General features: G+C 35.9%; 2 protein-coding genes across 4 annotated transcripts in view; both read right to left on the bottom strand.

The window, feature by feature from the left end:
* Positions 1-1,572: 1,572 nt before the first annotated feature.
* On the bottom strand, positions 1,573-11,948 carry LOC134229725 (signal recognition particle subunit SRP68-like). The gene is made up of 12 exons (XM_062711503.1): positions 11,826-11,948; positions 8,914-8,980; positions 8,075-8,188; positions 7,612-7,807; positions 7,398-7,480; positions 7,064-7,250; positions 5,206-5,445; positions 4,354-4,575; positions 3,761-3,855; positions 3,351-3,492; positions 3,007-3,138; positions 1,573-2,707 (listed from the first exon to the last, which is right to left on the bottom strand). Exons 1-12 carry the CDS (start codon positions 11,902-11,904, stop codon positions 2,468-2,470), a joined length of 1,797 nt encoding a protein of 598 aa, XP_062567487.1. The 5' UTR covers positions 11,905-11,948; the 3' UTR covers positions 1,573-2,467.
* A 3,307-nt stretch (positions 11,949-15,255) lies between these two features.
* The window catches only part of LOC134229724 (helicase with zinc finger domain 2-like), a 30,007-nt gene continuing 20,394 nt past the window's right edge, over positions 15,256-24,868 (bottom strand). For all 3 annotated transcript variants that reach the window (XM_062711500.1, XM_062711501.1, XM_062711502.1), the window contains 10 exons: positions 24,685-24,766; positions 20,620-24,595; positions 20,424-20,509; positions 19,976-20,239; positions 19,460-19,845; positions 18,861-19,073; positions 18,098-18,283; positions 17,745-17,901; positions 17,098-17,265; positions 15,256-16,814 (listed from right to left, as the gene is read on the bottom strand). In XM_062711500.1, coding sequence (XP_062567484.1) covers positions 16,705-16,814; positions 17,098-17,265; positions 17,745-17,901; positions 18,098-18,283; positions 18,861-19,073; positions 19,460-19,845; positions 19,976-20,239; positions 20,424-20,509; positions 20,620-24,595; positions 24,685-24,766 — 5,628 coding nt within the window. In that variant the 3' untranslated portion in view covers positions 15,256-16,704. The remainder of the gene's footprint in view (positions 16,815-17,097; positions 17,266-17,744; positions 17,902-18,097; positions 18,284-18,860; positions 19,074-19,459; positions 19,846-19,975; positions 20,240-20,423; positions 20,510-20,619; positions 24,596-24,684; positions 24,767-24,868) is intronic.

Here is a 24,868-nt window from a genome sequence, read left to right as displayed (position 1 = left end):
CATAGAATCGAGAAACCTTTCAAATTTTATTTTAAGAGGTATTAAATATTTGTCAGATGTTTGACATGTTATAAATTTATGTGTACTTTAGTGTTTAGACAGCATATCAGGCACGTCAGAATCAGATGAGCGCCGAGATTAGGTCTGGTTTTATATATGAGGTCCGAAGTCATTAGCACACAATTTAATTATGAATGATTGTATTAATTTGAAATGTATATTACTCTCAAATCTTGAAGAAAAAACATTTCCTTTGGAATGGACAGATCTTTGAATCATAATTTGGCGCAGTTTTCCTTGAGCTGCAGTTCTGACAAATAAAAACAAGAGAAACTCGATCTCGATGGCTTCGAACGATGGCATCGACGAAGTGCGGACACTTTTAAGCTCACCTGAACTGTACGTTTAGATGAGCTAAATTCTATAAAAAGTTCAGTCCTTCCTAAAACTTTCACATTTTCGACTTCTCCAGAATCACTGGGCCAATTTTAATTAAACTTGCCACAAAGCATCCTTAACTGAAACTTGAAAGGGATTCAAGTTTGTTCAAATGAAGAGCCGCTCCCTCTTACAATGGGTGATATTGAAGAATTAATGAAAATTTAGTGGCATCTTTGAAAATATCTTTCAGGAACGACAGGGCCAATAAAAAGTGAAACTTATGCGAAAGCTTCATCACGTAGTGATTAAATTTTGTTCACTGAAATAATTAACCGAGTTGATATTTATTAAATTTTATTATTTCAATGGTCATTTGAGGTCATATTTACAAATACGTACATCTTCTCAAAAGCGAAGCAAATCGCGTAGTGTTACCTCTTTCGAGGTCTAAATCTCCTTCTTCTCATCACAGTAGATAGTCATGTATGGTATAAATATTGTTACTTTTGCATAATGCATAATTTTCTGTACAATATTTCTTTTATGTCCACCCTTGCCTACTTCGTTGGGTTTTTTTTGTCCCCTATTTTAGCTTGACCTTACTGCTAATCAGAGACGGATCGTAACATGAATATTATTATTATATGTGGTTATTGACTGGGTATGAGCGGGAACATATGATTTGTTGGACCTGAAGGTGGAAATGTTGCCCGAGGCCGCAGGCCAACATTTTCACCTTCAGGTCCAACAAATCATATGTTGCCCGAATCCCAGTCTATAACTGTTTTGTTATACCCCTCAGTGCTCACTTAAGATTTAATCAATACAGACTATATTATCAATTACTTTACATGGAAAATTATGGCTTAATAAGTAAATATAAAACAATAGCTGAGAAAGAACAAAATTAATTATATTTTTATTATATAACAAAAATTGTTTATAAAAGAACATACTCTTCCCTTCTTCCTTACCTTGCTGGTAGCAACAACTCTTGCAGCTCTTAACTTCGGCTATTTCCGTGCCGCCGATATTGAACGATGATTAATTACTTGTGACGTAGCAGTGACGTTGAGGTTTAACAATTCTTATGTTGGACTGGCAGGCCAGTCAACAGTGAAATTGTTAGACCAATGCAACAAACATTTCTTTTGTTGGACTTTTTATTCGTAATAAATATATAGAAAGCTATTTATAAGGGTATAACAAAGTATTTTTATTCACTATATAAACTACAAACCTCCAACCCCACAACTCCCACCTATAAGATAGCAGATGTAAGAATTGACACGTTTCACACAGATTGAAATCCTGGAAGTCTCAGTTCACTTGCACCCTTATAAAATGTATATTTAAAGTTTTCTCTTCATAATTCCATAATCTGACAGCATTCAATCGTATAATCTATCTGATGTTTGTTTCATGCACTTCATAAACAATTTAAGTACAATGTTGGTTTTAAAAGACATTATTATAATCTGTACTTTCAAAGCTAAATGCATCCCTTTTTATATTGCAGGGCATAAATGGGTATTAAAATACCTCACAACACTTTGTGACATGGATGCCTTTGTCTCACTCACAACTGATAGAATATTATAAACACACATTTCATTAGCATTCAGTAGGACAAGAATTTTGCTTCAGTTCATCAAAACACATTTGTAAATTGAATTACATGCATCTTTATTCCACAAATCAATTATCCTCAGCTTCCAAGAGATGGTAAATTAGAATTAATAAATATTAATTAAAAAGTACAACAGCACTTTTTCATGATATAGAAAACTTACTAAGTATTAACAACACTATTGCTCTAGTGAATAAAATTGCACTTAAAACAAATTAATTACATGTACAAGTCATTCTGTAGTAATTATAGTACAATTTCTATACCATTCAGATTTCACTTGACTATTTTTCTTTCATAAGTTAACTTGAAATATTGTTGTTGAATAAAGAGAAGGCTATGCCACGATTAACATTTCATTCGAGTTACATAATGTACAAATGAACACAGCTGACAGAGTTACCTCCCCATAACAATATAAAGGGTAAAAAACATTGTAAATTTCTCAAAAAACGACTATTTGGATCCTCCCCAGAGCCATCCTTTGACGAATCCAGTCAGACCTCGTGGGTTAGCGGCAGCCTTCTGTTCTAAATGTTTGTCTAGAGAGGGTAAGTCTATATGGTTCAGAGCTAAATCAAAGAACAATGGTCTACAGGGAATGGATTCAAAGTCAGGTGGGAAGGACACCAGGTTAGGCTTCTTACTGGTCAGCGACGAGTCGTCAGCGTAGTCCTCCAGGCGATCCATCAGGGGCTGTAAATAAAAGGCGTTATAATATAGTAAACACTAAACAGCTACATAGTTATTAATAAATATACAGTCAAATCTTATTAACTTGTACCGGTACTCAATAAGACCAAGAAAATATTTTGAAATATCTAAAGATTTCAGATATCAAGAGTAATATGCTGTTGGGACTTCCAAATTACATGTACTTCGACATATCCATGGTATTCCAAGATATCAGAGATTGAGATACTGTCCAGTGCCTGATTACACACCCGTTTGGGACTGCTTAAATTCATCATGACCCAAGTGCCTGTTAAGCTCACCTGTTTGGGATTGACTGTCATGGCTCCCATCTGATCCGTCACATCATTGATGTCCAGAACACTAGACGCATGACAAGAATATTTCTCCCCGTCAACATGGCGAACCAACTCTTCTAAATTATTTACTTCCATCTACAAGAGAAAACAGCATTTTAATTTCGCTGAAAGTATAGGTTTCTATTTCAATAAATAACAAGGGGTTTAGAAATGGGTATTAATCCTTTTTTAAATATATACAAAAATGTCATATTGAATAATAAAATGAAAGTTCTATACAGCTCACAACTGTAACTGTATACGTACAATGTGTTCCCAATCAAAGTGAAAGTAGGATAAGGACTGACCTTGAACTGAGTCTGTTGAACTTTGGGTAGTGACTTGTAACCTTTTAAGGCATTCCTTGCATTCTGTAGAACTCTTTCATACAAAGATATTGCCTCCTTCCACTTTTTGGCTCCCAGATAGGACTGGGCAATGTAATAGGACCTGTAAAATATTTATCACAGTAACTACACGTATTACTGAAAGGAAATCAATCTGATTTAATTGAATCCATAATGATATTTTATATCTTTCATAAATGCATATAATCAAAATTTATCTGACATAACATGCAATTCAGCTGTATTTTTTCAAGAATAGCCAGTACATTTGTAGGAATGATATTTTTAATGGGATTTTAAAAAGAGACATTTTCACTATAAGTTTCTTGCTTTCAGTAATCAGAATCTGTGAGGACAGGTAATCACTTTACCTAAATGCTTTGTATCCCTGCACCCTGACAGCGGTTTCCTCAGAGAGACTGGTATCTCCCTCCACCCCCGTCAAATTGGGGATCTCATTCAAATTCTACAACAATTATACAGTTATTATACATGATTTAACTCAATAAAGCTATCATGTATTCTTATAAAATAAGACACTTTTAATTTACCTATGATAATTAAAGAACAAGTTAAAACAAGTTAATTATGAAAATATTACAGAAATACATCAGAGATTTCAAAACCAGACAGCATGCATCCAAAATTTTCAGAAACAGTTAATTTCTTTTTCTTTTGTTCAATTCTTTATTTCCTTTTTACTAAAATTGATTTTTCAAATAAAAATAATATTGAATAAAACTTGTAATAAAAATCTTGTTAATTTAAGTCACCAAATTCTACCCACGATTTTTAAGTAAAAACTTCAATTCTGTGTCTATTTCTCTTAAAACTGATAAATCATCCACCAAAATTAAGGAAAAGACTTTGTGCTTAACTGTACCTCTTAAATTATGACATGGACAACACCTGACTTTTATGATAATCTGTATTATACTATACTGATTTTATAAAGGTTAATCACCTGTATGATGATGTCATAGAGCCGGACTAAATCCTGGGGCTTTGTGATCTTGTGTCCCTCCTCCACTTTCTTGCCTGGGAGGTAGTCCTTTAATTGTTCTATCAGTAGCAGGTTACGTTCTATTGTTTTACTCAGTCTTATGAAGGTCAGGTACGTATGGAGATAGTGCTGATTGGATACTTTGCCATCTATTTCTTGTCCTCTAATGGCCAATTTAAAATTCTGAAAAAATAAACACATTTCTCTAATGAACAGAAATGGGGAGAATGAACAAGTCAGTGAGACAATACATTCAAAAATTTCAGGTGAGAGCAAAAATTATGAAAGAGATTTCTAAATTGAGGATTTATTTAATGAATCACTGTCTAGTTAGTATAGTATGCCAGGGCATCAACAATAGTGGGAAACATGGGATAATTTGCATAACAGGCGAAGACCGTTATGCATAAATTATCCCATATTTCCCACTATTGTTGATGTCCCTGGCATACTATACTAACTAGACAGTGATTCCTTATATTTCCATTTAATTGTGAAATAACATCGTAGATTTAGACTTTAAAAATGCAGACATAAATTTAAATTACACGAGGATTGCCATTCTAATTTCAATAGCCCTCGCCCACTGACGTCAAACACAACGGCAGCTGCACGAGATTTTCCTGCATAATTGGCCTCCTTAGCGTCAGACTTAGAGACAGATGCACACGATATTTGCATGCATTTTAGGCCTTCTTAGCTCCTGCACTATTGACCAGCCTAATTTACATTCCGGCAGAATTATAAAAAAATTAAATCCGCTAACTTTCAAAGAGTTATCACAGAGAGAAAAATTAGAAATGGAAATATTACCTGATCATCCTGCAGACTGTCCCGTAACACCTGTTGTGCATCAATACACTGCTTTAGGACACTTTCATAGATCGATATTTTGCTATCAACACCTTCAGCTGATGCTATCTCTTTGGTGCTGTCCTGCAGATTCAACAGAAATATCCTCACTGGTTCATTCTTCACCGGCACCGTACGACCTTGCCACTTGACCTCTGACAGTGTGGCTGTCTGTTTCTCTCTCGTTTGAGAGAGCAGATCCTAAAATGAAAATAATTGTTTGAAATCAATTCTTTTACGGTAATTTCAACAAGAGGCCAATGGGCCACATCGCTCACCTGAGAATCTTTTGTCATATTGTTCTTTACCAGATTTCCCCCTTGTAATACATATTGTGGCCTTGCCCTACCACCTGAGGTCATGATTTACTACCCCAGGGTGCATCCACATCAGTTTCAGCTTTTCTGGCCCAGTGGTTCTTGAGAAGAAGATTTTCAAAGATTTTTCCTATATATTTCTATGTAAAACTTTAATTCACCATTGTGGCCCCGCCCTACCCCCGGGGGTCATGGTTTGAACAATTTAGAATCTACACTACCCAACAATGCTTCCACATGAGTTTCAGCTTTTCTGGCCCAGTGGTTCTTGAAAAGAAGATTTTCAAAGATTTTTCCTATATATTTCTATGTAAAACATTGATGCCCCATTGTGGCCCCGCCCTACCCTCGGGGGTCATGATTGGAACAATTTAGAATCTACAGTACCCCAGGGTGCTTCCACATCAGTTTCAGCTTTTCTGGCCCAGTTGTTCTTGAGAAGAAGATTTTCAAAGATTTTTCCTATATATTTCTATGTAAAACATTGATGCCCCATTGTGGCCCCGCCCTACCCCCGGGGGTCATGATTTGAACAATTTAGAATCTACACTACCCCAGGGTGCTTCCACATGAGATTCAGCTTTTCTGGCCCAGTGGTTCTTGAAAAGAAGATTTTCAAAGATTTTTCCTATATATTTCTATGTAAAACTTTGATTCCCAATTGTGGCCCCGCCCTACCCCCGGGGGTCATGATTTGAACAATTTAGAATCTACACTACCCCAGGGTGCTTCCACATCAGTTTCAGCTTTTCTGGCCCAGTGGTTCTTGAGAAGAAGATTTTTAAAGATTTTTCCTATATATTTCTATGTAAAACTTTGATTCCCCATTGTGTCCCCGCCCAACCCCCGGGGGTCATGATTTGAACAATTTAGAATCTACACTACCCCAGGGTGCTTCCACATTAGTTTCAGCTTTTCTGGCCCAGTGGTTCTTGAGAAGAAGATTTTTAAAGATTTTTCCTATATATTTCTATGTAAAACTTTGATTCCCCATTGTGACCCTGCCCAACCTCCGGGGGTCATGATTTGAACAATTTAGAATCTACACTATCCCAGGGTGCCTCCACATAAGTTTTAGCCTTATTGGCCCAGTGGTTCTTGAGAAGAAGATTTTTTAATGACCCCACCCTATTTTTGTCTTTTCTTGATTATCTCCCCTTGTAAGGGGACTTGGCCCTTCATTTTAACAATTTAAATTCCCCTTCACCCAAGGATGCTTTGTACCAAGTTTGGTCAAAATTGGCCCAGTGGTTCTTGAGAAGAAGTCGAAAATGTGAAAAGTTTACAGACGGACGGACAGACAGACAGACAGACGGACAGACGGACAGACGGACGGACGACGGACAAAATGTGATCAGAAAAGCTCACTTGAGCCTTCGGCTCAGGTGAGCTAAAAATTCTAAAATTGGAAATTGCACCAATGAATACTGTTGATGGCATTTCTTTTACTAAGCAAAATTTGAAATTAAATACAAGAGATTTCGATAAGTTTGATTCCATACATCGAGATGAGATGTGAGTTGATCCTCTCCACCCTTCCTTCTGAGTTCCTTGAGCTCGTCTATAGCTGACTGGTCCCCTATGTTATACGCACAATAACGTAGATTGGGGGTGATTTCCTCCACCTGTTGTAAATATAACTGCTGGATATCCTCTGTAAACGCACTGCCCAGCTTCTCATAAATGGTCCTGTAAAATATAACTTATCAATCAGACTGATACAAATAATGCACAACACTTGTTAGGTTCTTGCAGGAGATGTGTATGCCCGGTATATGTACTGAGTATATTGGTAGGTACAATAACCTTTTACATGTACTATAAACAAGAACTCACTTTGCTTTTGTGTAGAACTCCATTGCTGCCTTCCAGTCTTCTTGTTCAAAATACAACCCTCCTTTTAACAGTGATAAATATGCCTAAAAAGGAAAGAATGACACATTACATAATTTATCCAGCATTAAAATGTATTTTATTCCCTGTAAAGCATAACAAGACCTGTGTAAATTTCTTATATTCAAATCACACATTGGATGTTAATTATACAGACCTGGCTCTCCAGCTTGGTCCTCGCGTCACATTTTGGACTGGCACACAGAGTAGCAAATTCCTCAGCGTACATCAGAGCCTTCTTGATCCGAGCTAACATGTGGAATTTTTTGCGGGGCTCTGTGTTGGCCTCGGACTTCAGCTGCATGGCGTAATACCAGGCCCTCTCCGCACAGAATAAAGGTAAATGTAGGTACCTGTCAAAGAAATACATATGACAAGTCAATGCATACCTAAAGAAATATTCAAAATGTGGAAACATGCAAAGATAGGGTGTGATTTTATCCTATGTTCTAGAATGAAATGTGTATTCCAGTAACTTTTTCCTTTTCTCTTATTTTTATTGTCTTCAGTGTTGAATATAAATAATTGGAACTCTATCACAATCTTTAACTTTAATGTACCTTACTAGAGCACATGACAAGAGGATAATAGATATTGTATTATACTTTAGTTTTCCATACCTAACATCAGTCAGCTTTTCTACTGTGATTTTCTTTGGCTGAACTTTGTGTTTGCTTCCCTGAGGAAAATGCAAAGATTTTCTAATTCGTCGAATTCTTCTAGAGCAGTAACTCCTGAAAATTTTAAGAGAAAAAAATTTCAGATTTTAGAAAAAAAAAGATATCCTGAAAATACATATCCTGCAATGGGTATAAATTCTTTAAAAATAGCTGCAGATCTGTAGCTCTCCGAAAAAAATAATTTGACAGACGGGAGAGCTAGAGTGCCACCCACTGAAAAAACTGTATATTTATTGCGCACAAAAAAGTGTGCTGTTTATCGATTTATTTCTCCATGTTTTTAAAACTATAATCTCAAAATATTACTAACAGTGTATTCCTAACATAATCTTTCACTGATTCCACAACAAAACATACCATATAGTTGTTGTTTATAGCCCTCCTAGCCCTGAAATCGAGATCATCAAAAATTTCGTCTGTTTATACTGCCATTTTGGTTTGTAAGATAATTCGGCCCAACACCCTTCGTGTAGATGTCATCTACGAAAGTACTTGATAGAAGAGTATGGAATTTTTTTTAATTCTAATTTTTTTGCAATTGAGGTAAGAATTTGGAAGAATTAATCCATACACAAGCGCAACTTCTTGTGTGCAATAAATGTACAATTTTTTCAATGGGTGGCACTGTAGCTCCCCGGTCTATCAATATATTTTTCAGAGAGCTACAGTTCTGCAGCTACTTTAAAAAGAGCAGGTACAAAGATGACACACATTTGTGATTAGTCATTCCTAACATTCAACATAATTTTAGTATTTAAAAGAAGTTTGACAAAAATGACCTGTATCTCTGGAAATCTCCATGCCTCATGCCATGTTGCTGTTGGGCTTCTTTCACTAACTGTAAAACTGCAATAAAAATAATCTCACTGCATTTCTATAAAGTAGGCTTTTATAGGGTGCATACAAAAATTCTAATATATTCTACGTGTAAATTGCTCCTGATGTTAAAGTTGAACACTTCTCATAAATAGGCACCGACAAATGGGTATATAAACCGTTCGATTTCGTTACACCCAGGGTTCGAAATTAGCGAGAAATACTCGCAAAATGCGAGTTGATTTTTAAATCAGCGAGTAAAAATTGAAGACACTCGAAATTTTTAGCGAGTGGTGATTTTTGACCCAAGTAGTCTTGTATCCATATTTTTCTGGTAATTCGTCTTGCTTTTATGAAATTTGAAAAGAGTCACAATGCATTCGGTAAACATCCTCGGTTGATTCTCTCACCATTTCCCAATCAGCTGATGCAATTTATACAAAAAGTTTCATTGTAGTTTTATTTGACATATAAAATTTACCTTAGATAAAAAGAGTAATCATTATTTTTACACCAAATAATTTCTCCCATAACTTTTTGAAGATCGTTTTCTGCATCTAGACAGCCATGTAATGATGTTAGGTGCCCGCTGTAAATATCACACCTTGTTAATTATGTTTGGGATGTTTGACCCCATTATTCAGTAGCAAATAATCCCAACCTACCATCCCTTGATCATATTGATTTTCTTTTTTGGAATGTTACAGGAATTACAGGAAATAATTTTTTTTTTAGGCCAGATTACCTTTTTTTTTAATGTAATAACATTGATGTTCTTAATTCTGTTCTGACCTATTAAAGAAGGACCTGTATTATTATTGATTTAAATGAGCATGAAAAAGACATTTAATCCTTTTTTAATTTTAGCTTGTTGATCTTCATTTTAGCCTGTAGATTTTATATGTAAAGGCTAAAATTAGCCTGTGGTTAAAAAAGTTAATTTCAATCCCTGACACCAGATTGCACACTCGAAACTAGTGGCCGGCATGTAGTACTCATTTTGTGGTCTTAGATTTTTTGCGTTTATTTCTTGTTTTTATGTGCATTTTCTGTTTGTAAATAATATTGACCTGTATGTTTCATGATACTTTTGTCCTGTTTTGGAAAAAATACGTAAAATTTGATAATTTCATCAAGATTGAGTAGCACGCATTGTAAGATGTACGTCCCTTGAACTGATTAGCGATCTGCTCCTTATATACGGGTTGTAGGGAGAGCATTGAAGAACAGGAAATATGGCGGACTTTGCCTATTTCGAGTAGTGTTCAGCTTTAATGGTAAGGGTCAATCCAGCACCTCCCCTTTTTCTAGAAAGAAAGATGAACACAAAATATTTTTTCTTAGTGAAAAAATTCAAGAAACCCTATATGATTTTTTTTTAAACATAAATGCCAGTTAGTAGAAAAGAAAGGAAGCAAGCTTAAATTATATCAATCATAAAGGTTTTTGAAAATCTGTGTTTCTATATATTTTTCTGAAGTTTCAAACAGGAAGTTTAGTTATCCTCAAAATAATACATGTGCAATCAATCAATCAATCAGATTGATTACTGGTATATTCAATTTGTCTAAGTCTAGAGCATATCACGTGCAGGGAGAAAATTTGTGATGTCTCCATCATGATTCTCTGGGTGAAAACTGTGTTATCTCCCTTTATATGACACTGTAATAACACCAGGAAGTATGGTGACAACTAAGTTATCTCCCTTTAGATGAAAATAAAATGTCATGTTATAGATAAATCATACATTTAATTGATAACTGTATATGTGGGACTGAAAAACAATAACTTCTAAGTGTTGTCAAAGTTGTCTGTTGATATATACATGTAATATTTTGAAAGTATCTGAAATTAGAGCAGTGGATAGGAGAACTCAGGAGGGACTGAAAATTTCTACTCTATTTTTGAAAATTTTGTTCGCTATTATCAAATTTGACCAGAATTCAAGAAATTGAAAGAAATAATCTGTCTGACATTATTTAGTTTAAAAACATTTGTCATAGAGGTCTCTGTAATGAAATAAGATCTGTTAAATATTTATATGACATATAAATGTTAATTAAAGCAATAATGACCCAAACATAAAATTACAAAAGCTACAATGTCCATGAAAACATATATTTACATTTTTTTTATATTTGTGTTGTAAAGGTTAGTTCTCTGATCTTTCATTGTGAGATTGTAAGTAATGTCACACTTTTTGTAAACAATACACAAAATTAAGTCCAATATACATGAATCAGATATAAATTTTACGAATTAACCTGCAAAAAATAAAACCTAGCAAAAGCAGGAAAATTTAAAAGTTATTGTTGATTCAACAGTGTAATTTCCAATAAAACATAACAATATGCTGAAAGAGTTTACTGGAAGTATGAAGACAAGTCTTGAAGAAGGGTTTTAAAAATACTGTTTGAAGACAAGATTCTTCGTCACCTTATTCCAAAGGAAATAAAAGCATGGCTTAAGACTGAAGAACGAAACTGTCTCCTTTTAATCACTTTATTATGTTTACAAAGCAATATTATTACATTCAACTGTGAACAGCAACAAAATCTCAGATACATAGCAGGCCTAACATATGGAGAACAACGTGTGTACATTTCAACTTCAAAGACAGCTCCGAAATACCTAGGACTCAACATACATATTTTATTCGTAAAAATACTATGCTTGAACTAAGCCTCCCAATACACAGTTATATTTATGAATAATAACGGACTGCTGTAGCTATTTCACAGATGGACAACCACCACCGGTGCCAGATCATTTCTCCTGTTTGCCTGCTATTCCGCCATTATGAAAGGCACACACACATTAGCAATATTTCCCATTAGCGTATTAAAATTTATCATTTATGTTCCAATAATTATACCTTCTACTGTGAAAGTTTTCTCGGGAGGGACATCTTCAGTCGGACTCTCCTCGGTCATGCTTTCTGCGGGAGCAGCCATACTTGACACGACAGCACTCAAGCGCCACCTAGCGGTGGTGTAGATTCTGAAGGATTACGACAGCCCAGAAATGCCAAAGGTCACATGTTTACACCTATTTGTACGCAATGTGATGAAACCAGTTTATATGCCCCCGTAATCGAAGATTCAGTTTTTGTCGTGTCCGTCTGTCTGTCTGTTTGTCCGCAAAAATTGAACCTTACTCATAAGTTTTGATTTAGTGGAGCTATGACTTTGTTTTTCACATGTGTATTCGGTGTTTTCCTAAGTTTGGGAAATGAAACAAGTCAAAGATTGAAATATCTGGCGAATATTATTGATGTGACAAAAAAGTAACCTTGTGACAATAACTTTCTTTGGGTACCACCAAATTTGACCATGACCCTTTTACCCCAAAATTCCAAACTTTTACTGTGGTCATAACTTTTGAATGGTAAGGGCTAGTGCGTTTATACTTCACATATGTGATCCTTGTGAGAAGACATTTCATTGATACCAAAGTCTTTGACCTTGACCTTGGATTTTGATATACTCTTTGAAAACAAACCATGACCATAAATTCTGAAAGGTTAATGCTAGGGCTTTCATACTTTACATATTTAATCCATGTGACAAGTACTTTCAGTGGATACCAAGAACTTTGGCACTGTAGTTTGGCCTACTTTTAAAAAAATAATTTAACCTTGGCCGTAACTTTTGAACAGCTAAGGCTCTGGTTTTCATACTTCACGTATATAATCCATGTGACAAGACCTTTCCTTAGAAACCACATTTCTTAACCTTTGACCTTGGAGTTTGACCTACGAGGGCTGTTCGGAAATTATTGAGACAATTACATTTACTCCATAAAGGACGGAGATAATTTCATGAAAATTTATCAACATTATATAAAGAAAGTATAAAATAATTATGCAAAATTTCTAACTCCTATGATAATAAGAAAAGTTTCGGTGAATTGATAAACATGCATATGTCTTCACAAAAGCAGCATCGCTACGTCATTTAACGTCACGTCACCCGGAGATGGTTTTGCATGTAAAACGATCGCAAAGCGTTTAATACTTTTCCGTCTTTTTTATTACATATAACTTTACAAAAATCAACCAGTCTCTTTTCTCAAACTATTCTTTAAAATTGTATGGCATTGCTACCCCAGTGTGAAATTTTCATTTGTGGGAAAGGATTTTTATAGAATACATGCAGTGCCGATTTATGCAACGCGGGTCAACGAAGTAAATACCGTAACGATATTAATATCGTACGTAATAACTGATGGTTGTCCGGTGCTTTTGATTTTACTCTGGTTGAATTAAGTGTAAAAAAAAAACTGTATATCAATGAAATAAAAAAAACCGAGCACATTATTTTTTTCTCGTTGTTATTGTTTTAGCAGGTCGTCCAGTCTGGAAAAGAGTTCTAAATTGCGATACACAAAATTTTAGGTATGCTGGTTGCTCCGCCCTTGACGTCAAAATCCATTTTTTCGTTCTTTGCAGATTTATCTACCGCGCTTAATTTTTTAATGATCTCCGTATTTGTGATCAAAATTCTAACAAAGTTGCACAACATGAATTTGAAATAAAGCTGAAAAATTATACAAATAAAACTGAATTATTTTCGCTATTATTATGGGTCCACGAAGAGTTAGAACGTTGGTGTTACATATTTTCGATATCTGATTTCGTTACTGCTCCGGGTACCCCTACTATTGACGCATTTATGTAACATTGTACAGAAAATATTTAATGTTTGTAAAATATTTTTTGCTTTTATTAATTCTAAGTTTATGTCAAACGTACATGCAAAATTTCACCCAAAGACGTTCATTAGAAAGCAAAATACACACAATGTCTCAATAATTTTCGAACAACCCTCGTACCTTTCAAAAACTTATCCTTGGCCATAACTTTTGAACAGATGGTGCTAGAGCTTTCATATTTCACAACTGTATTTTTGTGAGAAGAACATATTTAATTTGCATTGAAGAAAAGTTTAATCTTTGCTATGTTGCCATACGAGGGTATCAGTGTTTCACAAATACATCTTGTTTTTAATCTGTGACAGAGAATTAAGTATTGTCCAAACCACTTGGAAAACTCTAAAAGACCATGTACCAGCTTCCAAATAGAAAAAAATATAAAAGATGTAAATAGGGTAATCAAAACATTTTAAAGACCATTGGGTCAGAAATATGTGTCGGAAATAGGAATTCAACTGAGAGTTGGGCAAAGATAAAATGGATGTGAAAATTTTTCTGTATACATTAGCTCTCATCATTATATATCAGCAGATATACCAGTAGCTTGGGGAAAAAATGGGACAAGTTTTTTTGACAAGTGAGCACATTTTTTAAAGTGAGGTTAAGTTCAAAAGAAAAGTTAAATACCATTTCTTGGGAGTACATAGTTTTTGCCCTGTCTGACTTTCTGCAAATACTTTAACCTTAAATAACCATAAATTTGATTGGTTGGGACTATGTGTTTCATATTTCAGAGGTGTATTCCTGGTGACAATACCTTCATGATTGATATTTTTGACCTTAATTGACCATATATAGAGTTTGACCTTCTTTCAAGTAACTTTGACCTTGGTCATAACTTTTGAACAGTTGTTGATAAAGCTTTCAAATTTCACAGGTGTATTCCTTTTGAGAAGACTTTTACCTTGGATGCCAACAATTTAACCTTGATCTTTGGAGTTTGACTTTCATATGAGAAACTTCAACTCTTGTCACAAGCTGCCATATGGGTGCATCAGTGTTTCACAAACACATCCTGTTTATATAATTTATTATATAATAAATATATTTTCTATACTACAGTTCTTTTATATAATTTATTTATTAACAAACTGTTCCCATCTTGATTCATTCAATTCTCAACACTGAGGTAACCCAAAGGGGCTTTCATGACATAATAGTCTTTGTTGAGATTCGAACTCTAATCTAAACTGTACAAAAAGTTATTCACATTCATCGTGGTAAAGTACAACATTCTCAACAGTCTTGAGTATGCAAGAATCTTTGACGGAGTCATTTGACCAAGGATGCATGCTCACATCATTGACTGACTACTAAACTGCCATCATACTGCCTAGATTGATTGAGATTGGTCTATCTTGTGAGTGATTAGGTTTTATACAGGTACGTTTAAATTTCATAGCACCAGTAAAATCTAATCCAATTTTATACATTTCTTTACTTTGACTTTAGTATTTTATACTGCTGAGAAAAATTTCTTACTTCAGATAAAAGATCATCAAGATTTATATCAATCAATCTTGGTCTTATCTCAGTAATAACCAATATTTGATCAAGTTCCTTTTTAATATAAAAAGAAAGGAAAACAAGAGTGTAGTTTACTTATTATTCTATTTGAAATTAAAGCCACATCAAACATTCAACCAAAAAAGTTACAAAGAAAATAAAGTTACATGGGCTAAATATTTTTCACTCCAGGACAAAGCTACCAGCTCATCTACAGACAAAACTTACTCTAATGTCCAAACATAAATCGCTTCCTTCACCCCAACAGTTAGCTGCAATAATGTAGCCCTCTCCGATTTTTTTTTATTCTGATGTTTTCTGGCGAAAATAAAAAAAAAAAAAAAAAAAGGGAGAGGGCTACATTATTGCAGCTACCCAACAGTGAGTGGGTGGGGATTTCCCTGTCTTTACATTTACTATATTCGTGCATTCATTAACTTGCTGAAAATCTGAATATGTCATAAATATAACCGTGATTTGACAAGGGTAAAGTGTTACCGTATAGTGATACAGATTTTATATAGAACTGTGCACTGAGGAATATCCATTCTTAGTAATTCCCCAATATTACTGTGTACAATAGAAAAAAATCCAATATTGTTAAATATAATTACTTTGCTTATAACATGGTATGCAATATATGTTTCATCAACAGTCATTCCAGTTTATATAAACTAGCAAGCAGATATTAGAATACAAAAGTTTTGCAGCCATATTACGGTACAAAAAATGCTACCAATGCTAAAATATCCTTATATTCTTTCTCATTGTTTTCAAAATGGCATCCCTGGTTGTATAAATCATACACTTTATAGTAAGTTTTAAAATTAAAAAAAAATTAAAGTGAAATTCAAATATTTTTGTTAAGATTAGTATACAAGAACAAACATATATATCAGTACATATAAATAATTCAAATTAAAATCTGAATGTTTGTTTATACTGAACATTTTAATATGGGTAGCTTTATAATACAAACAGACATCTATGATACACAATATGTGGTCTCTGTAACCTGAGTCTACACGTACATGTTCCTCCAACATGCCTCCAAGATAAAACCTACTTTTACCAAATATTTGTCCAATCTAACCATGTAACCATTTCATTTCATTATCTTTCCATAGAAAATATCTCCGAGTACGGGTATGTCTTTACTAGTACATCTAAATTACAAGAAACCAAAGAAAATGTTGAATTATTAATACAAAATAACAAACAAAAAACAATATAAGCTATGCATGTACTAATACTTGTACATTATACATATATACTGAAATAAAGCACACAGCTATAATCTAAATATTAACGACATCAATCTTTTAAAAAAATTTCGAATACCAAAAAAGTATATGTATACATATTGAACATACATGTACATCAGGAACATAAAGTTCAACTTTTGTGCATAATGTTTAACATTTTTAAAATTCTTAAATGCAGTTCATGTAATCTAACCCTGTCACGTTACATGGATTTAATTCATCCATTTCAAATATTGTCTTCCATTAACACCTCTGTGAAGTTATAAGGATTTAATTCATCCATTTCAAATATTGTCTTCCATCCACAACCTGTCCTTTACTCTGACACAACTGAATATACTTCTCCCATAATGCATCACATCTCAACAAGTTATCATTTCCTGTCAAAGAAAAATTAAATCAATATTTAAATCTAAAAACCCTTGAAACATTGAAATTCATACCAAAAACATTCATATGAAACTACTCGCTATATCCGTAATTCGTTATAACCGTATAAGAAATTCTTCTTTGATTGCTTTTGACCTAATAAATACTACTAAAGCTTCTCATCATGTTACTAAAACTCTCATCATGTTATTAAAACCCAGTTTTAATACCCCCTCTTTTTGAATTATGATTATTTTTGTTAAACCCAGTACCTGTACACAAGTTAATACTCACCTAAAATAATGAGTCGTTTCTTGGCTCTGGTCAGTGCTTGACTGACCTGGCCCTGATTTACTACTTGACCAAGGTGCTGCTCCTTCCAATGAGTGGTGGATCTAAGTTCTACTTTGTGGCCCGGCATTGTCCTGACAGTGGACAGAATGACATTATCCCATTCCTTTCCTGTACAAAAAAGTCCATATTACAGAGGCATTAAAATTATTAGTTACACGATGAATTACATGGATTGACAACCAACAATATGAAGAAAAAATTTTTTTTCACAAATATTTCAAAAGGCTGCTTTGCAAACTCTTGTCAAAGCTTTTCTTATTTCCTTACAAAGGGGGTACATTTGTTCATAGACCACAATGCTATGAAAACTTGTTATTTCATGACCAGTTTTATGTGATTTGCTACTAAATGAATAATACACAGTTAATTTTACACAAGTTAATTATGCTGGAAAGTTTTGTAGTCATTTTCAAAATCCTTACTCATTTTAAAATCCAACTGAAACTGCCTAGTATTAGACTTATTAATCCATTGCTTATAAAGCTTTAATATCAAATATGCAAAACGTTGAATAATCTGTAAGTAAAATGCCAGCCGGAAATGAAATTTCGTAGTTCATACCTGGCACCTTGATATATGTCACATACCTTGACTGCTCTCCACAGTACAGACAGAGATATTTTTGTGTCCCTTTTGTTGGAGCTTTTTAGAAATCAGAGAACACTGTTCTGTGTAAAAGGACAGGACAACAACACTCTCCTCTCCCAGACGGTGACGATTTACCAGCTTGGAAGCAATCGCAACCTAAATAAGAAAACTCAATATGAAAATTGCACAGATAATGAACTATAAATATCATTAGCTTTCTTAATCTTGAATGTTCACATGCATGTGTTTGAAATCACAGTTTTAATTAGGAAATTCTATATTTATAAGTATATTTGTGACACCATTAACATTACATTAGTAAACTGACAAATACACAGGACTACAGCCTTACAGCTAGGTTGGACTCCTCCTGGTTAATGATCTCCCGTCCTGCTGCCTCCTCCCTCCCATAAAACTGACAGAATGTCACGGGTTTGTCATTAGTGAACAGAGTTACACCCAGTCTCTGCTCCTCACTGCCACAAGTCAAGGTCTCCCCTGATACTGCCTGTGATGCCAAATCACCTATATCTTGTTGCTGAATAAAAGATAAACTATGTATCATGTAAAATAACCATTCCATTAAAAAGTACACCTTCTTTTATATCTGATCTATGGTATATTTGAAATATTGACGATTTTTTGTTTACGAAAATTGACGAGTGTTAATTTTGACGAATTTTTAATCATATCCTTGAATTCACGGGAATACAAAGGCAGCTTAAAGGAGTCACTTAAATTTAATTTTTGTACAAACCATCCACGGTATGTAAGATTGTGCAAACTATCTAAGTGTGTAAGATTTGATGAAATAATTTGCCCTCTTGTATTGGTTTTCATTATAAGCCTTGTCCCTGGTAATTAGGCTGTGTGCAGTATTTGATACACTGGTTTTTAAAAATGTGATTATATATCACTATGTTTTCATAACTAATAACAACAGAAATTAAAAGTAACTTTGATCTAGTTTTAATAGGGGAAACCCGAAGGTCCTGGCCACATGTATGATGTGAAATTTGACGAGTGTAAATTTTGACGAGAAAAGAAAAATCGTCAATATAGTCAAAATTAACACATCGTCAAAATTTCCACGTTTACAGTAATAGTCTACCTACCATGCGATACTGGGTGTGAAGCTGGACAGCCTTGTCCCTGTATCTGTGTAATAGAGATGACCCCAGTCCTAAGGTCCTGGCCACAGGACTACTAACTTTACGGGGCACCTGCTGACCGTCACCCAGGACAACAACCTGCTTCACCGAGTCAAAGGTTACAATGGGTATCATACACTCTGGTTCTGACGCCATACTACAGTTATCTATCACAACCTGAAATATAAAGGATATAAAGCCATAACTAGCTACATGTATAACTGATAATATAAGAATTTTAATCTCCTCTCAAATACTGTATACCGGGTTATTTTCACCCTATCACACTTGCTAACAATTTTGTTCCGTTTTAAATTCCCCCAATCACAGTTCTATTTAAGAAATTATACTATATACTTTGAATTTGCCCCGTTCTAAATTGGCCCACTTGTGACAAGGACGAAGGGGGTAGAAATAAAATGGGAGCGAAAATTTCCCAAGGAATTGTTCATATTGGCTGAACCATTTTCGATCAAATTACATGTACATCAATGCAATAAATGATTGCCCTGTCTAGTAATACACCTGTCTTTTACCTGGTTGATATTACACCTTTCTTTTACCTGGTTGATATCACAGCCGTTTCTGATCTGGGACCTGGAGCTGGCAGTACAGGTACACATTATAATCTCCGCCTCGCTCAGTTCTATCATCTCTGCCTTCTTAACGGTGGCTACATACTCCTCTATCTGCTGATCAGTGATATTGTCAGGGTACAGTGCAAACAGATAATCATACTGGCTAATGGACTGACCAAACAATGTCTCTGGGTCCCTTATCTTATGATGAAGGGCTATTTTTTCCTGGACAACAGTACTCATTTTGGCATTAGTTGCAGTCCATTTTAATGGTGATGACCTACTTAGTTTAGGGAACTCTTGCTGTTCAATCAACTCATCATACACCCTTAAAATCTTTGGACAGCTCTGACCAAGGTGACTCAAGTAATCTGCAACAAATTTAGATAAAACATTAACAGTAAACCAAGAAACAATGGAACATGCAGATGTTTGGCAAACTTTTTCTCTTATACTGTACATGTAGGTCCACTTATTTCATTATCATTTCCCAGTACTTACCCACTAGTACATCTAATGACTGATCCGTAGGAGCACAAACTAAGATCTGAGGCTTCCCTCCGCTAACAGGAACCATTTTATTTCTTAAGGACAACAGATATATTAGTCGAGCAGCAATGAGGGATTTCCCTGTACCAGGTGGGCCACAGATGACAGTAAATGGCTGCTTCATAGCTGTGGAGACTGCCTGGTCCTGAGAAAGGTCAAGGGCAGGTAATCCTGGGGCCGGGAACTGTCGAAGGATCTCTACATCTCTATAGTCAACTGAATAAATAGAAATTTTAAACATTAAATCACTCATTCACAAAAATGCAAGGAAATCAATTATCAAGTGATAATAGTTGAATTAAGTCAAGTAGTTGTTGTTCAAAAAGTAATTCCAGAAAATTTCTTTTAAGAATAGGAACACACTTGCAAATATGATAAAAAGCTATCAATTTAACTATACCTGTAGGTACAGGTGTTCTTCCTAGAGCAATATCTTTAGCCAGCTGTCCACTGTCAGGAACTGTCCTTATGGCACATTCCATTTGTCTAAAAGAATCAAAATTAAGAACTTATCATTCTTTGAAATATCAAAATCAAGAAGTTTAACTTTTGGGCACATTTGTTTAAGATATACACTAATATGAGTAAATTTTTACCTGGTCTCTATAGCTTTAGGAATCCACTCTATGGTACATGGTGTTTTGCTTATTTGAGGACTCTGTAAGTAGGATGGTGGCTCCACAATGCTGTGATGTAACTGTATTCTGACCTTTAACTCCTTCTCATTCCTTGTTACTGAAGTGACCACACAGTGTCCGACCCATTTAACGGCTGTTTCACCACCTAACACCTGATCCGAGTCCTGCTTACGACCAGTTACCTGGAGACTCGAGTATCGCACACAAATAAAATCTAGTAAGTAGCTCTCTGCAAAGTGAATGTTCTCAGGATCAAATATTTCTTCTAACATTGTGTCACTGCCGAACTTAATGTTTCTTTTCTTACAGAAATCCAAAGGTAAACTAAACTGAGCGGTATACATCTTTTCTCCCGTCCCTTCATACTTCCAGTGCAGAAATACATTTCTTATCAGAATAGAATTGGCTTCATTAACAGCAGTCTCAGCTGCCTCTATATTTAGCACACTTAACCAGGAATCCACATAATCATCCTCCTGCTTGTAACTCTCTTTAGAAGCATAATGAACAGGCTCCTTAGCAAAACATTGTCTGGAGTCGGATCTGTGTTCCAGACAGATGTCCAAATTAGGCATGACACTCACGAGCTGAATCATCGGCACCAACAGGCCGTTAAATTTCTCCGCTGCCACCTGTACTTCTAACAAGGCAGAATTATTGAATTTTATCATGAAATCAGTGTACGGAACTATCTTCCCATTAACAAGTCGCTCTGTTGTTATTTCAGACGAGTAATTTTTATTCTGTGCAGGATTTCTAACTTGGTCTTTGACTGACATTACAGTAGTTTGTAGCTTGTCGTGATTTTCATCTCTTATAGCCATTAGCAGTTTCTGCCAATGAAAAGACTGGATCTGGTATATGTGTTGATTAGGGTTGAGTTCCTCTTCTACATTAGAACTGATCTCTTCTGCCGGAGCCACTGGGTCGTAAACCTGCTCTCGCCAGCTTATCTGCACTGCTTTATCTAAAAGTTTAGGTGGTTCCCTCAGAGATAGTAAGTTCATCTTTATTCTCCTCTTAAAGTCTGGAATACCTCCAAATGTTGGTGGGAAACAGAGTATAATTTCCTCTTCATTAATTCTTTCTATAGATGGACACAGAATCAGAGGTTTAGACTTGAGCATGAGAGAGAGGTGGAAGTCCTGTACAGCTTGTTGATACTTTTTAACTGTATCACTGGCATTGGAAAGATAGGAACAGAGTTGTGTAATATCGGACTGTGTGTAACAGACTGGTGATTTCTCTATAGCAGCAAGCACCATTCTGTGTGTGACAAGATCCATGTAACGACTGATCGGATTCACAAAGTGGACATAAGGAGCTAGATTTAAGGAGTAGTGCCCGAGATCTAGGCCGTCACCAGAACATACATACTTAGATTTAGTCTGAATGGAGTTAAGCTTCTTCAATGCTACAGACAGCTGTGGGTGACTTTCTGCAGCTATTATGATGTTCTGAACCATACTCATATTGCCACTCTCTGTCGCTTCACACAAGGCCTGCCACAGCACCTGGGATATGTCAAAACAATCGTGTACCTTAATATTGCTAGTGCGCTTGATGTAGTTAATTATACAAGTACAAGCCATCTTACACTGACAAGTTTTGTTTCCCTCGAAAGGTTTGGTTAGAGCCACAGAATTAATGGCATCTGGCGCATGTTTCTGTCTCCACTTCTCTACTTCTGTTTCATTAGGAGGGCCCTGACAATACAAGGGGACCATACTAGGGAATCTCTGTAGCAGAAACATGGCTATTTTGTGGTTAGTTTGAATCATTAACTCCTGCAGCATTAGGTAAGCCTCAGGTGAGTGTTTATCTCCATGTGTTATGTCTATATCCTGATACAGGCTAGCGTTACCCAGTCTCTGTCTACGCCAGATCCTGGACATGTGAAACAGCACTATAATACAGCTCTTCAGGTAGTCTGAGGCAGCATCTGGATCCACCAATATGTCAGCTATTTCATTGAAGTTGAATTTTTTCTTGGAGTTGATGATACACCTCCTGGGATCGGCTCTGATTATCTCTCCTGACTTTGATACAGTTAAGAACACAGACAAGGTTAGCCTGTCTACACAAGGTTTTATGCTACAGAGGTCTGTGCTGAGTTTTTCTGGCAGCATATGAATGGTCTCTTTATTAGGGAGAACAAAAGACTCTGTCTTGTTTCTAGCCTCTGTGTCAACATTACTGTTCATCTTCACAAAATAAGTCACATCACTAACATGTACACCGATAAAATAGTTCCCCTCGGCAGTTTCCTCAATACTTAGTGCCTGACCTATTTCTTCCGAGTCTCCTGGACTGATGGAAAACGTCCACTTTTCTCGTAGATTATGCCTCTTACTGTACTCCTCCACAGGGATAGTGTAGTTAGTAGAAAAGCTGGCCAGCACCTCCTGTTCCACGGCTTTACTGACCTCCTTCTTGACATCGTACTCCAGGTTAAGAATATTGAGAGCTAACTGGTATGACGTGCCTACTGGAATCACTCCTACTGTAATACCAAGAGGGAGATAAAGATTAGGATGCCACTTTAGGAACCTTACCACAAATAAAGTGTCCTGACATTTAATGGGGTTAATCTTCACTATCCGACTCTGTTTGACCCTGCCCTCCTTTGATATCTGATACACGGGGACTTCATCACTACTTATCTCCCCTCCTGCTGACAAGGCGTACATTTTATGTGCTCCAGTGTTTATGGGGATCATTATACCAGTATTGTCTGGATCAACACAACACACAAAACATTTATACTCCGGATCAATCTTCCTGTTGAGAATTCCCACCACTCGGCCGTGATGACCCGTGTCCATGTTATCTAGGTCCAGCTCGTCTACGTCCTCTGAGGGCAGAATCTCCACCACCACCTCGTCACCGTCCATAGCTGTCCCGCTATCTCGCACGTTACCGATCTCAATAGGGCTGTGAATGGATACCTGACCAACAAGTTCTACATACATTCTATCCGAATCCTTCCTAAACACACACTTCTTAAACCTCTCTGGGTACTTCTGCATCATGGTCTGGAGATAGGTTTCATCATATAACTGAATTTCCTTAAAATCACCATTTTTGGTTGGTTGTGTTGAATCATTAGCATAGAAGAGCTCCACATGACCATTACTTTCTTTGAAGTCAATAAGTTCCACATACACAGGTCCAGTGGTAGCCTTAGGTCTGTCTCTCTGCTTGTTTACCCTTTCCATTCTGATTGCTTCCTCTGCCATTTGTTTAAGCAGGTCATCTGTAGCAGTATCATAACACTCGCTCCAGTCATAAGAGTACACTATTCTATCCACCTGTGGATGAGGTATGGGCCTACAGCGAATCTCATTTAAGTGTGACATTGACCTAGCCAGGGGCTTAACTGCTGGTCTAGCAAAAGCATTAGTTAACAAAGACTCCCCAGATTTATTCTGCTTCCAGGCTCCAGTCTGTAGACTAGGATGAGTGAGTGGAGCTGGCATCAACTGACCTTGACCTGGCAGTGACAGACCCTGGGGTGGCAGGACCTGTCCCTGGGTAAGAGTTGTGTGTTCCTGTGGTAGAGATAAATGTGGTTTGTTCTGTCCACTCATTTCCACCATCCTCTGCCTGGCTGGGGTCTGAGCCAGATTAGACACCTGTTGTTTAATGGACTCCAGGGTCAGGGTCGCTGGATGGATACTCTTCATGTTCTGGCAGTGTTTAAGATAGGTTTTCCATACGTTAAGACAATCTCCAATAGCACACAGGGCCACAGGGTCGCCCACCACTGCCACATAGGACTGGGCTCGAGTAAGGGCCGTGTTCAGAAGCTTAGGATCCGACAGGAAGCCATAATACCCTCCATCTCCCTCGCACTCTCCCTCGGGCTTATACTGAGAGTCAATCAAGCCTCGGGTTCTTACAGTCGAAATGAATAATGCTCGAAATTCCTTTCCTAAAAGTAAGAAGAATTTTTTCAAAATATTTTCAATCATCTAAATGCATTAAAAAGGTGGTCAAATACATATGCAACAGTTATCATACCTTGAACATTATTTACTCTCTCAACAGTGATGTTCTTCAAGTCAGGATGCTTCTTTCTTAAGGCTTTCCTAATTAGTTGAACCTTTAACAAAAGATGATTTAAATCAAAATTGCAATCCAAAGAGATGTGATTAGCTTTAAAATTATCAGCAATAGAAAGGAACATACATTGTAATTCACCATG

Source organism: Saccostrea cucullata, unplaced genomic scaffold, assembly GCF_032062105.1.
Source record: "Saccostrea cucullata isolate Sc308-1 unplaced genomic scaffold, CSIRO_AGI_Scuc_v1 ctg30, whole genome shotgun sequence".
Lineage (NCBI taxonomy): Eukaryota > Metazoa > Mollusca > Bivalvia > Ostreida > Ostreidae > Saccostrea > Saccostrea cuccullata.
This window is presented reverse-complemented; position numbering and strand designations above follow the sequence as displayed.

What these genes read in the sequence shown, in the direction of transcription:
- LOC134229725 (XM_062711503.1), bottom strand. Translation starts at nt 11,904, where the DNA reads ATGGCTGCTCCCGCAGAAAGCATGACCGAGGAGAGTCCGACTGAAGAT. An exon ending in GAGTTCTACACAAAAGCAAA is followed by an intron (nt 7,251 to 7,397) that starts GTGAGTTCTTGT and finishes TATATTTTACAG; the next exon opens with GACCATTTATGAGAAGCTGG. An exon ending in AACTCACATCTCATCTCGAT is followed by an intron (nt 5,446 to 7,063) that starts GTATGGAATCAA and finishes TTTTCATTTTAG; the next exon opens with GATCTGCTCTCTCAAACGAG.